Source organism: Equus przewalskii, chromosome 28 (genome assembly GCF_037783145.1).
Source record: "Equus przewalskii isolate Varuska chromosome 28, EquPr2, whole genome shotgun sequence".
Taxonomy (NCBI): Eukaryota; Metazoa; Chordata; class Mammalia; order Perissodactyla; family Equidae; genus Equus; species Equus przewalskii.
In genome coordinates, this window is record NC_091858.1 from 12,559,338 (window position 1) to 12,574,049 (window position 14,712).

Below are 14,712 nucleotides of genomic sequence, written 5' to 3' on the forward strand. Positions count from 1 at the left end.
AGACTAAAACATTTGTTTGTATACCTCTACTGGATCATACATGTAACTTAGGGGACAAGAGTAAGCTAAGGAGGGAGAAGAAACTTGTTGCAGGTTATGCAGCATCTTAAGTGAGTCCTAAGGAGTTTGAACTTCGTTCCGTAAGTATTGAAGATAATGTCTTGTGAAAGGTGTTTTTTCAATGATTTAAAAGTAAGGAGATTCTCATGTTCTCAAAAAGATACGTTTCGAATTCTAATCCCATCTGCTATGATTGGGATTTTCCGAGAAGTTTCTATGGGACTAGTTCATAGAGTCACTATTCTCTGGCCTTGGCACATGTTCAAAATTACAGCATTGTCTCAAGAGAGAACTTTGGGATTTGATGAGAAACTGGCAGTCCTTAAATGTTTTTAGTACTTTATGAAGATTTTTGAAAAATGCTGTGGCCTCATTTGAAATGGAAGTTAAAATTTTAATATAAATAATAAATTATTGCAAAAAATATAATTTTCAGAATATAATAACATTTACAATTTAAAATAAAATTTTACGTCACCAGAAAAAAAAGTAAGGAGATTCTGAGTACAGTTAGAAGTAGTAAGTCAGCCGGAGCTTAGGAAAGAGTGGTGTTTTACAGAATAAGAAAGTAAAATTCATATTTTACAGACATTATTTGAGAAATTGATGGGGCTTAGTGACTGGTTTACTGAAAAGGGCATAAAACAATAGGACAAGTGATTTGATTGAATTTTTAAACTTATGGATTTTATAGACCAGTCACATTTCAAAATTGGTTAAGAAGATTTAAATTGCCAACTTATGTAACTAAGTGGGAACTTAGTCATAGACACACACATATTATAAATATACTACTGTTTCATAAAAGGATATTTTAACACCATGATGTAGGAAGAACATGATTTCAAAATAAAAGCTAGTTCTTTAAACTGAATTATTTTCATGAAAAACTCACTACATTATTTATACGTTTCTCATTTTGACATGAAGTGGCACCACTGGACTTGTTAACCATCTTTGTCTCATTCAACTCTGTAAGATTTTTAATTTATGACAAGCTTTATTTTTGCCATCTTTTCCATTTTATGAAGGAGAATGAGTGTAATAAAAAATAAGCATCCTCATTTCTGCCTTATTTGGTTTTGCTTCTTTAAATGCAGCATTTCGTTTACTACATTTCTCAGGTCCTTTTCCTGGCACACAGGACTCTTGAAATAGTGGTGTAGCGGCATGAAGATGAATAGGCTGTGTTCGAGGGATAACACAAACCACTTCTATAATCATCTTAGTTTTGGTAGCTAAGTATAGGTGGTATTTGCTACTCAAAGAATCAAAGTTTGTCTCATTTAGCAGGAAAATTAATTCTAATGTAAGGTTAATATAAGGTGCTATCATCATGGAAGAATAGCCCCTAAAAAAGTCCATGAAAGGATAGACCCTACAGGCAGCTGTCAATCTATAAACTCGAGACATCCCGGAAACATCATTGGAAATGTGATAAAGTCAAAATTATACTTTCTGGAAACTCTGGCAAAGTGTTATATGGGGTTGGATGATGATGTAGGTTATCATTAATGTAGTGCCTCTTAAGGAGGCTGGATTAAGTGAAATATGAGGCTTTTAGTTTCATGAGTAGGCTATACAAATTCCAGGCCAAAGATTAATTTCTCTTGACTGGAGGAGTGGTTACATCTTTGTTCTTTTTAACATGTTCTTTTCCAACATGTAATTCAAAGAATTTGATGAGACACCAAAAGATATAATTGTCTTGGGGATCTGTATTAACTGTCTGGCTGGGCATTTCCGTAATGGGAGCTTCCTTCAGCTTGCTTGTGACTGTCTAAATTTAGGTAGGAATGCCAAGGATATTAAATTGGCAAGGTATTTTGGAGGTCTGCTTTTCCTGTTCTTGACTTTGAGCAGACAGAATATCTTAGTTCGTGATAACAGAAGATGATCTTCTGGGGGGGTGGGCACAGCTGGTGGTTTCACCAGTTATATATAGCCATTTACAGGAAAGAAGATTGTCACTGGGTTGGAGGTATGTGAATTAGAAACTGTGCTAAAGAATTGAATAATGATACTTTCCTACTTATATAATCCTCTATCAGGAAATGTCCAAAGCGTAAAGTAATTTATTATAGTATTGGCAGCACTGTATACTTCTTATTGGAAGTATATTTGAAATGTGGAGTATATCACCTTCAACAGGAAAAGTATCCAAATTCAAACCAAGGGAGTAAAACTAGGGAAGTAACGTTGCTTTTGTAAACTGCCAACAGAAAGAGAAAATGTAAATCTTAACTCTTTTCCTGAATAAATTTCAAATATATACTTATATTAAAATTTTGTGACTCTGTATACTTAGAGTTGTTTGTGTTTATGTGTTACAATTAATAGGACTATAAGATCTCATCCTGAAAGTGAAAATGAAGTAGGACCAAGTTCATCTGACAATCTGAAAAGAAACCACGTATCTCCAAAAATGGGTGAAATGCAAAGACCACTACCTGACTCACTTTTACCTTTAAAGAACCTAAAAGATACTTGCATGTCAAAGTCAGAGGGCGAAATAGATTTAGCTGATATTTCATCTGACACTTCACAAGATTTTACTGGACAACAGGGCAACTTAAATAGCCTGAAGAAAAGAGATGTGAATTTTAGTGCTGCTGAAACAAAGAGTGATGAGAAAGATTGTTCTTTTGCAGTTTTTGGCCAAAAAAGTGTGGATGGCACGTTTTCAAAAGACCACGAGACACATTCACAGAAATTTCTTAAGAATTCTCCAGATCCTACAGAAAAATCTTGTCCCTCAGACGTAAAACCAGGAACTTCTCTTCTGCCTGATGCATCAGTGCTCTCAAAGCCTGTTTTTCATTTTGTGAGGGATATCCGTGCCAACTTAGGAATGAATGACACTGTCTTTGAACTTGAAGATAATGAAATATTAAATTCATCTATTAAAAATTCTACATGTACCAATTCTCTAGAACCCATATTTATCCAGAACAAAATTCCTGTTCTGCAAATAAATAAAACACAGCCAGCAAAAACTGAGTCAAAAGAAAAATATATGAAGGATACATTGAATCCCAGTACCATACCTGTTGGAGCATCTGGAAACATAACACTTAATGTGAATCAAACAGCGGAGTGTTCTTTTTCTGAACAACAGAGTAATGAAAGTTCGAAAGTCCTAACTGAGAATGCTGCAGCGTATTGGAATGGACTTCCACAGTCGGCCTGTACCCCAATATATAATTCTTCTGAGCACTCATTTGGAACTTCATATCCTTACTACGCTTGGCGTGTCTATCATTACAGCAGTAGCAATGACAGTTCCATTACCCAGACATACCAGGGGATAACGTCATATGAAGTACAGCCACCTCCTGGGATGTTGACTGCAGTTGCAAGTACTGTCCAAAATATACATTCTGAACTTTTGTACACTCAATATTTTGGTTACTTTGCTGGGGAGCCACAAGCACATGACTTTGTGCCAGTGAATGGGTATTTTCAATCTCAAATGCCTGTTTCTTACAATTTTCAGCAGCCTATTTTTTCACAGTATGCTTCCTATCAACCATTACCACAAGCCGCATACCCTTACCCTCCTGATTCAGGTGTGCTTCCAGACGTTCCTTGGACTTACGGTGAGTTTCACAAGTTTTAATGCTTGCTTCATTGAGTCTTTACTTTTATCTTTGTACATTTATGTAAGTGGAATTTACAAGTGATATATAGCAGTCACTTTTTTGTGCACATTTGTAGAATTGTTCAAATATCAGGCAGAGCGGAATTACGTCGTCAGGTAGAAATCCAGGTATCAGAGGTTGAAAAAAAATTGGTAATATCACTAATCTCTCCTTCAATAAAACTGAACTTTAGGGGACAGTTAAGTAAATTATGGAAAATCTATGCTGTGAAATATGCAACCATTAAAGAATTTATGAAAGTTTTTAATGATAGTTTTAAAGAATATATCATATAAGTTTACCTGTGTAAATAAATAAATGAATAGAAGTACTGAAATGAAATACACCAACATTGTAACTTATCTGCCTCTGGGTGATAAAATTTGGGGTATGTGGAGAGTGTTTGTCTGTACCTTTTAGATTTTCTACTATGAACATCAATTATTTTGATAAATGGAGGGAAAAAATAGAGTAAAAAACCAAGATGGAGAAAGAAACTTCAGTCAGATAGAGAAACCTTCCTTTCTCTGAGTATTGTAATAGAATATCTTGGTGTAAGTAAATGGACTTAATTAAAATGTGTTGATAGAACAGCTTGGTAGTTTGCCACCAGAACTTGAAAATTTTTCTCTTAAACATAATTGTATTTGTAAAATATTAGAACATAGATTTTTAAAATTAAATTGAAATGTATATTTACCAGAGTTAAAGCAAAATTTTTTAAAAATAATAAGTCTGCAAAAATTACAGTTATCCATTAACACCCAAATATTCTACCATCAAAGGGAAAATGTACTGTAAGTAAAATTAGAGAATCTCTTTTAAATTAAAAAGTTGTTTCCCAATCCTGGGTTCTGTTACAAATTAATAAGTAGAAAAAATTAATTGATTGATTCATTTATCTGAATTAGACAGTAAGTAGCCTGTTAACATAGTTTATTTCTAATTAAGAAATCTGAAGGTGCAGCAGCACCTTCCAGTGGAGTTGTCACTGGCGCCCTATAACCTATAGGATAAAATTCAAGTACTTCAGCTTGGAATGCAGGGCTCTTCACAGTCCTGCCTCACCTCCATCACTTCCACCTCTGTATTTAAGCCGCATTGAACTTCTTACTGGTCTCCCATGTGACAGTTCCACTTGTACTTCCATAGTACTTTTTGTGTGTGTTTCTCACATGTCAGTATTATGTGGTATCATAATTATCTGTGTGTCTTTCCCTTCCCTCCCCACCCCACCAAATGAGTTTAAACAGGACTGGAAATTTTTCACTTAAAACCTAAGGAAAAACTATAGAGGGGAGAAAGAGCAGGAGTGGGAATGGGAGAGTGTATGATGGTGCTTTTTCCTTTTTGATTAATTTGATACATTGCTGCTGCTGCCTTAACGATAGACACACCAAGCATGGGCAAACCTATGAATTAGAGTAGACTTTAATTTCTGAAATAGAAAATCTTGAATATAATTGTTTCATAAAGGTTCTCAGAGTATGAGCTTTCTTGTGTTCTTAATAATTAAGCTATTTTGATGATAAAGATATTTCTGAATCTATAAGTCAAGTCTAGCTTTGATTTTCAAAAATTTTAGTTGTTACCTCCTTGGTTATATTAGTCAAGTGAAAATAAAAGAAAAAGAAACAATTTTCTATTTATTATAGTACCCAAAAGTAGCTCTAAAAAAAATTAGGCAATACATCTTTTAGTGTTCATAAATGCAAATAATCCATAGAGAGTACCTGTCACACTTTCAGGAACTGTGTCTTTCTAAAGATATGAAAATCCCTGTGACCCACGCATAGGTGTTTTGTTTATGATGCTTGTATTCAGCATCATAAATGGAACTAAAGGAAGGGGCTCAGTGAGCCCTGTGTGCCAGACACGTTACATCCTTTATTCCATTTAATTCTCACAGGATACCTGAGAGACACAGCGATGTTACTTTTCTTTTACAGAGGAGGAAACTAACTTTTTCTCAGGCTCCCATGGCTACTGAAGGGCAGATGTGCAGTTTGAAATCTTTGGCTCTAACTTAACTCGCCTCTTTCCACTATACTATTGTGTACCATTAGTTTGCATCGTTAACTTATCTCAAATCTTTGTGGTTTTTTCTTCCAGTTCCATGGCAACAAGAACCCTTTCAGCCAGGACATTGAAAATAGTCTTCTGTCTACTGAAATAAAGCAGATTTAACAAGTTTTTTCAAGTATCTTTTACTTACGTTTTTTTAACATTTTAAAACATATGTAAATGTGGTAGGAAATATAAACCATATAGCCCTTTGTAAAATATTTAAATACAACAATATATCATCTAATGCAATAGGAAATCAATTTCTGACATCTAAAATACCAAAATTTTTCCATGAAATTATTTTAGTGAACAGTATTAGGCAATTTTCACTATCCACCTAGCCATCAGAAACATTAATAATATTTTGAAATGTATTTTTTGAAATGTCACTATCACAGCTATTACAGTTATGTAAAGTCTTCCGTTGGGATTATTCTAATGGAATGAAGAGAGTAAACGTTGCATTTAATGTGATTCGGGTTAAGCAATGGTAGTAAAATCTTTAAAACAAGATTTTTGTTTCTGATATTTTTTGATACATTGTTGATGGCAGAGTTGTGCCATTTGACGTATTGGTCATTAGACCAACAATTTTATAATTCTTTATACTTTATTCATCTAATTTATAATTGTACTGTGTCTAATGGGACAAATTTTTTAATTTCAGTATTTTCTAATTTTTACTTGTAAAATGCATTTTGATAGAGAGCTCGATTTGCGTATTTTTAGTGTTCGTCCTTGAGTAGAGATTTTTTAAGTTTTATATTTGAAGGAGTTTGGGTTCATTGTGTTGCAATTAAAGCACATTTTAGCACCTTTTTCCGTAAGAGCCTTTTCCACAAGATTATTTCTTTTGTATTTGTGTTTCACAATTTAAATGGTTCTTTCAATGATTTTGTAGGAAATATAGGGAATAATGTCTTTAGCTTATGCTGTTAGTTTAGTCATATTGCAGTAATTTAAATGATACAGCACAAATACAAGTTCTTTAATGCTGTGGTCATAGAGTTTTTTTCCTTTTCAGTATTCCACAAAAGTGAAAAATGTCTTTGTACTAATCGTCATAGAACAGGGGTGTGGTGTGTAACTGGTCTTCAGCAACCTCTCCACCCACCAGCAGTCATTCCTGTTTACGTGTGAGAGCCCAGTCAGAAAGATTGCTCACACCTGGGTAGACCTTTCTCCAGTGCCAAAGGGCTCTGAAATGTGACAAAAGCTCTGCATTGGCTAAATCGAAACAGATAGCTAGCAAAGCTTCAGTGTTTTCTCAAACTTTTTATATTATCCAGCACAGCCTTCCAAAGAGAGTGTAAACCAGCCCAATCCATTAGATGAGATGTGGAGTAACTAACTTTTCAATTTAGGAAAACACTAAGAACCCCCCAGGATAAGTCACATTAACCAAATAGAGTGAAAATCAGAATACTTAGGGTTCTTCTCTGACAAACAGATGTTTAAAAGGGGCAAGTCAAGCCGAGAACTGCAACGGAAAGAAAGAAAGAATTTGAAAGAGACTATAGAATTAAAGCAGTATCAAAATAAGGTATTTTTTTGTCCATATAGTTATTTCATTTGAAAATAATCTGTAAAAGTCAGAACTCCTGAACAAGCATAAAGCAGTAATATTAGCTGTTATTCAAAAAATGATTTTGCCTCAGCCATTTGATTTATGTTTGATTATGGAAAGATGTTACAAATTTATAATTAAAAATGTTTCTGTTAGGTAAACCAAAAGTTAAATATTCTAATGAAGGAGGCTTTTCTTTCAGATTCTGTTGATACTGTCTTTGTGATATTTTTATTTCATGTGGTTTAATTTCTTAAAAAAAAAAAAGGAAATGAAAAAACCTTATCTAACTACTGTTGCATTTAAAAATCTGCACTTTGAAACAGAACATGAAAAAATGGAGTATTTTCCTTTTTTCCCCTCAAGTATGCATTTTGGTTCTAAAAATAAAACAAATTAAAATTTGAGCAAACATTATAAACAAAACCTGCTTGTTGTAAACATTATTGTTTTGGAACCTAAGGAAGAATTATCTGAATAAACTGAATTCCTTCTAGTTTCGGAGTTTTTTTCCTTTGGTGTTTTTTGACTAGTGAGCAAATATATGGATAGTCCTTGGTTTGCACATACCCATTACATGAAAAACAACCCACAAAGAACTGACGTAATTAGATGACTAAGTAAACTGCTGGAGCACTCCTTTCACTCTGGCTGCCTTTGCCTTCATCTCCTTCCCTCCTCTCTCCTCCGTCTTACAAAGTTTATTACTGCCTGGAGTTTCCTAGGACAAGCCAGAGTCCCTGTTCTCGTGCAGTTCTCATTCCAGTCAAGAGAGCCAAGTAGGAATACATGGAAGTAATTCATTTCACATCGTGAGAAGAGATATATAAAAAACAAAGTAATGGACTAGAGAATGACAGGATGATACATAAGCCGAGATGTTCAGGGAAGGCCTCTTCAAGGGGGTAATCAAATGAACTTTCATATTCTCATTAATTCTGTCACTCTGCCTTCTGTTAATAACACGTAATGCAAAAGTGCCTCTAAAATTTGAGTTCTGAACCTAGCCCAATAAAAGGCTACGCCGTTTTCTCAATGAGGAGATTCCCCCAAAAAAGTTTTTTGGTAAATTTAAATATATAAACTTTTAGAGATTTAGATGAAATGTTTAAATGTCAATCATATGTTATATAAATATTTTAAATTATTTTTAAACTCATTTTGTAGAACAGTTTCATTCAGTGTCCTCTCATGCATCATTGACATCAGTGTCCTTGTCATCATTAGAGCCTTTTTGAGCCCCTTGAAAGAGTTTTCTAAAGCATATCATCCTCATTTGTAAGTTGAGAAAATATGCTTTTTAAGTCCATGTACATATCCAAAATTACTTTTGATTGAGGTCATTTCAGGCTAATTTCTTCCCCAAAGACATTCCTTAATGACTTAAGTCTTCAGACTGTAGGAAGGCCCTACATTCTTTTCAGTGGGGGTAATTTTAAGGGAAAAAAATATCTTTTATTTAGGCATATGTGGTATTTTAAAACTGTTATTTTTTTTTTTCAGGCATAGTTTGATTTCAATTCATACAATATTGATATTGCTTGAGTATTATTCTAACCTTCTAGTTATCTGTGCAGTTTGAAAAATAGGATTGTGCAGGGGCCTGGCCCTGTGCCTGAGTGGTTAAGTTTGTGCGTTCCGCTTCTGCGGCCCAGGGTTTCACCACTTCGGATCCTGGGTGCAGACATGGCACCGCTCATCAGGCCATGCTGAGGTGGCATCCCACATGCCACAACTAGAAGGACCCACAACTAAAATATACAACCGTATACCAGGGGGCTTTGGGGAGAAGAAGAAAAAAAAAGATTGGCAGCAGATGTTAGCTCAGGTGCCAATCTTTAAAAAATAAAAAAAAGGATTGTGGAGGAAGAAAATTAAATTATTCTAGAAGACAGACGTTTTTTAAATTAGTTCCGATAAATGCAATTCTAAAAGCAGTGACTGCAGATTCCTAGTTAGTTGCTCTGAAAAGAAACTGAGAAGGTAAGAGGTTGTTGATTGCTAATGTAATGTGGAAATAAGATTTAAAAGAACTCATTAGATAGAGATTATGAATTTTGTAAGGAAATAAATCCTAGTCATTTATTGGGGTGCAAACTCCGCTGTCTGCTTTATTGTTACCATCGTATTTCTGAATCTTATAACCATTAAAGAGTCCTGGTATTTGTAAGAAGTCTCCTTTGAAATAATCCTGTGGAACTCTTAATCTCAAAATACACTGCATTCTAGTTTGTCACAGGAAACTGCATTTACCTTAGGATTTGTAACGCCTTTCATTTTTAAAGTCTGGTTTTCTTTATTAGGTAAGAATAATTCAGGTCCGTGACAGATTCATTTCCTTTTTTAAAATAATGAGAATTGTTTTGAGAAGGCTGGTCTAGTCAGTTGAGCATGTTTGGTTAATTCAAGATTGTATTTACACTCAGTTGGCAGTTATTGCACATCTGACTTGTACTAAAAGTGTGCTATTCTGTTTGTGTGTGCATCAACTAATCTTTATCATGAGCTCCATGAAGGGAACTGTGTTGTTTGCCTATTTTATAAATGCACTCATTCAGAAGGCCCTTCAAGATATTTTTGCAGTTCATGCCATCTTTGTGAACATCAATTAATAGGTTCCAGCATTGCTAGTTTGAAAAGAATGTAAGATCTGTCTTAATCTCTCTCCTTTGACATACTTCCTTTTTTAATTCCAGACATCAGCTTGTGTACCTGATGCGTAATCCCTGCTTTTAAAATTTGAATGTAGGTTGTACAAAGAGCAATACAGTAATTTGAGATTCTTGCATGTTTGGTTAAGATACAAACGCTCTATGTGCATATAAATAATTCTAATCCTTTGGCTAAGATTATTTTAATTACTAAGTGAATGTGTTTTGCATCTTGGGAGTTTTGCTAAGTCAAGTAATGAATGACTCCTAATCCACTGATGCCCAACCAAGGTGTTTTGAAACCATGTCTATATATTAATGAAAACATTAGTTTCCTCAAAATTGACACTGTTCCCACTTTGTCTCTTCAAATGCTGTCCTGAAGCTTATTCTGCTCCATATCCCTTGAGAGGCAGGCTTTCTACCTTCCTTCCCTCCCTCATTATTTTCAAAACTATCCTAAGACCATTCACTTGTGTAACAGTTCCTTGGAGCTGTGCCCACCCTCTTAACCTTTCTTACAGGTCAACTATACAAAATAAAAGGAAGTGATGTTTCAAATATGCCATCTATGGAAAATGTACACACACAACCTGCTGAGTCAGCTTTGTTGCTTTTGTGGTCTTCCACCAGTTTTTCAGGGCAAAATATTAGGACAGACTAAAAACAAATTTTCTTACCCTGCTTTCTGGGTTTTTGATCCAGGAACCTGTAATGATGGAAAATTTTCTCCTACAAGCTTCTGCTGGTACGCATCAAAGTGAAAATAAAATGTTAGTGAATGATATTTCATCATGAGTGTTTCTTTTGGATATCAGTCAGAGTGAAAAACAATTCAAAAAGGATTTGAGGTGGGAATGACAATAATTTGCTTGCTTCCTTTCGTATAAAGGCAAAATGAAAATCCATTCCATTCAATGTAAGTACACTACCAAGTGAAAAACAACAAATGTTTATTCAAACCTAATCAAGACTGTAAATGTCATAAGTTCAATTGTCAAAAGATGTATTAAGATAAAAAATGTGTTGCACTGTTCTGTGACTAATTCCATGACACTAACTGGTGTCTTCCACTTCATTTCAATTCTGACACTACATGTAGTTAGCACACACCCCACAAGCAAAGTGCAGAGTCCTTCACAACACTGTCCCCACTTCAGACTCCAACCCCAAACTTCAGATATACCCCAAATAGGCTACAAATTCAGGGGTTCCCATGACCCTTTCAGGTTCAATAATTTGCTTGAAGAACTCACAGAATTCACTGAAACACTGCATTTACAATTATAGTTTTATTATAAAGTAATGCAAGTTAGGAAAAAAAAAACTAAGAAACACTTAGACCAAGTTCTTTGGGAGTGATGGGGTATGGAGAGCTTCTGCACCCTTTGTCCTTGTGGAATCCGGGCACCTCACCCTCCCGGCACATCAATGTGTTCACCAACATGGAAGCTCCATAGAGCTTTGGTGCCCAGAGTTTTTACTGGGGTTTCATTACATAGGCATGTTTAATTAAATCACTGGTTACATAGTTCAGCTCAGTCTCCAGCCCCATTCCCTCCCCTGAGGTGAGGCTGGCCCAAAGTTGGCTGACTTGTCATGTGGTTGGTGTTTCTGGTGACTAACCCCCATCCTGAAACTAGGGGCCCAAGTGAACCACCTCATTAGTCTAACAAAGACACTCCTAGGGACAAAGACCAAATAAATTCTTTATTATACCACTGTTGCTTATAAACGACATTGTAAGTGGAAAGATAAACCTTATGGTTTAATATTGGACAAAGATTTGCCAATTGTCATTTAGAAAAAAAATTGGCGATGATAAGCAAAGTTACGTTAAGGTAAAACGAGAGTAGTAGGTTATAAAAATATGAATACATAAAAATACATTGCACAATATTGTGTAGTTAAAAAATTTTATCAAAAAAATTTTAGAAACTCAGGATTATTATGGGAGGTTTTTCACTTTTTTGGCCTATGACAGATTTAGTAGATTTAAATAAGGCCATAGAAATGAAACCAGGGACCAACTTGCTTGGACTATGCTCGGTTGGTTGTTGACAAAAGTAGTGAGATACTGCATTACTAAAGCCCATCCTATAGCTAACATCTCTGACTCTTGGGTCACCGTGGTAACAGGTGCTTAAGTTTTTCAAGAACTGAAAGTCAACTCCTTGTCCGGTTCGGGCGGGTTAAGACCACTGACTCAACAACCAGGCCTGCATGAATGCCTCTAGGTGACCCTTTGAGATCAGCAGGCTGAAAACTCCACCTCAGATCATGCTAACAGCACTATTTAGTGAACATGCATCCTATGAAGAACCAAGAAGCTTGACTAAGCTTGCGCAGAGCATTGATTACCTTACTACTCCTTACCTCCAATCATCTATCCCCACACTTCAGACCACCCTGTCCCTTTATGCCATAAATATCCCTAATCCCCATTTTTGGGAAGGCAGATTTGAGACTTGTTCTCCTGTCTCATCACTTCGCTACCTCAGTAATAAACCCTTCCTATGCTGCAAAACTCATCATCTTGGCAGTTGGCATACAGTGCAGCTGGCAAAACGTGCCTGGCTCAGTAACAGAAGAAATGACAATATACAAAAATAGATAAACCCAGAGTAACTTTTGTTCTAGCATTCCAGTGTTATTATCAAGGGGTTTGTGTGCAGAAACGGAATATTTTCAGGTGATTTAATCTCAGCATGCATTGACTCACTGATTATTGCTGAACATTCCTCTCAAGTGTTCAGCATGTTTTTGTTTTACATGTATCCCCAAAAGCAGCTGTCAGAATCAGGATCTCAAGCAATGCCTCAAGTGAAATCTTTTGCTTCTGTCAATATTTAATGTGTTTGTTTACTGTATTTAATTGTTATTCCCAATATCTTCTTTTACCGTGTTCATGGTTGTAAAACACAATCCCATGTTATTCTCTTCCCCTTTGATTACCACTTTTTGGTCATTCATATCCAGTACTTCTGTTCACTTCCTCTGGAGGTCCTTCTACTTTCCAATTTCCAGTTGTTCTTAGCTTTCAGATCTTAACTTTCAGAGATTATCTCGTCTAATTTTTAAATGATAATTTTACTATTTTTAAGTAAATAACCCATCCAGTTCTTGACATTTACTACCCACCTTGCCAGTCATTGTCAGCGTTAGTAAATGAACCTGCTTGGTTTGTAATTAGTCACTGGGTTTTTGCATCTTAATTTCCTTGAAGGAGCAAGTGAAAAAACACGCCTAGGTGAACTTTGGGTGGATACACGTGTGTTTGTGACACACTCTTTCCCTAGTCACAAATGCATTTCTTTGCTGTTAACTAAACCCCGATTTTGTTCAGATACTTAGAAGGACAGCCTTTGAAATTGGGGGGAAGACACATCCCTGCTCCCCACCTAGGGGATTATTCATTATTAAACCAGTGATAGTAATCTAGTTTTGGAGAAAAATGAAAAAAGCAGAAATGCAAATTAAAAATACGTTGAGCTATCATTTCTCACCTATCATATTAGCACAATTTTCAAAAGCTTGACCGTGTACTCTGTTGGAGAAGTTGAGGAGGAACAGACACTCTCATACATTGCTTGTACGAATGTTGCATTGTACAACGTCTATAGAGTAGAAGTTGTCAATATCCAATACCCAATGAAACTACATGTGCCTTTTCTCTCTCGGTAACTCTACTTCCAGGAATTTATCCTAATGATAACTCTCCAATTATATAAAAATATAAATGTATTATGTGTAACTGGGAAATCTTGGAAATTATCTAAATGCCCAAACATTTAGGCGTAGTTGAATAAACTATGTTACATACACTGGTGGAGGACTATGCAATTGTAAACAGAATGAGGACAATTTATATGAACCAATAAGGAGTGTGTTCTGTGAAATATTTAATTGAAAAAAGCAGAGTACAAAAGAGTATATATATTACTTTTTGCATAAGAAAGAAAGGGAAATATATATGCATGTTCTTGCATAAAAGGATATAGGAGGGGCCAGCCTGGAGGCATAGTGGTTAAGTTTGCATGCTCCACTTCAGTGGCCCGGGGTTTGCTGGTTCAGATCCTGGGCGCAGACCTAGCACTGCTCGGCAAGCCACATCGTGGCAGCATCCTACATAAAAGAGAGGAAGATTGGCACAGATATTAGCTCAGCCACAATCTTCATCAAGCAAAAAGAGAAAGATTGGCAACGGATGTTAGCTTAGGGCCAGTCTTCCTCACACACACACAGAAAGAACATAGGAAAAACCAGAAAACAATGAAGTTGGTTACCTGCAAAGAGGAAAACTGGGTGAAAGGGCTAAGGAAAGAGTGACATTTTTCTGAATTCACCTTTTTGGATAAACTTTACTTTTGGAAGCTTTTGTAATGTTCTACATATCAAAAGGAAGATTAAATCAATAAAGATGGAAGTAACAAACTATATGCAAGCAAAAACAAAATTAACTATTAAATGAGTGCTATAACCACAGTGAAATGAAGGGAGGGGAGGGATCAAACTAAAGTAGTTTGAACACAGCACTTTGGCTATAAACCCTCCTTTTAAAGGGATTTGATGGAATCTAAGATGTCATTGATCGTAAAATGGAACTCAATTTCAGAGCAGTTAAGCTGCGGAAAAAAATGGTATTTTAGAATCAAGGAAATTTGATGTAATATGGGAAAAATATAATTAAATCATAATCCAGATAACTCAAGAGTATTAGAATAAG

General features: G+C 35.5%; 1 protein-coding gene across 1 annotated transcript in view; it reads left to right on the forward strand.

Moving 5' to 3' along the window:
* TEX15 (testis expressed 15, meiosis and synapsis associated) overlaps window positions 1–7,831 on the forward strand; it is an 80,257-nt gene extending 72,426 nt beyond the window's left edge. The window contains exons 10-11 of the mRNA XM_008541675.2: window positions 2,401–3,659; window positions 5,814–7,831. Coding sequence (XP_008539897.2) covers window positions 2,401–3,659; window positions 5,814–5,851 — 1,297 coding nt within the window. The 3' untranslated portion in view covers window positions 5,852–7,831. The remainder of the gene's footprint in view (window positions 1–2,400; window positions 3,660–5,813) is intronic.
* Window positions 7,832–14,712: the final 6,881 nt, after the last annotated feature.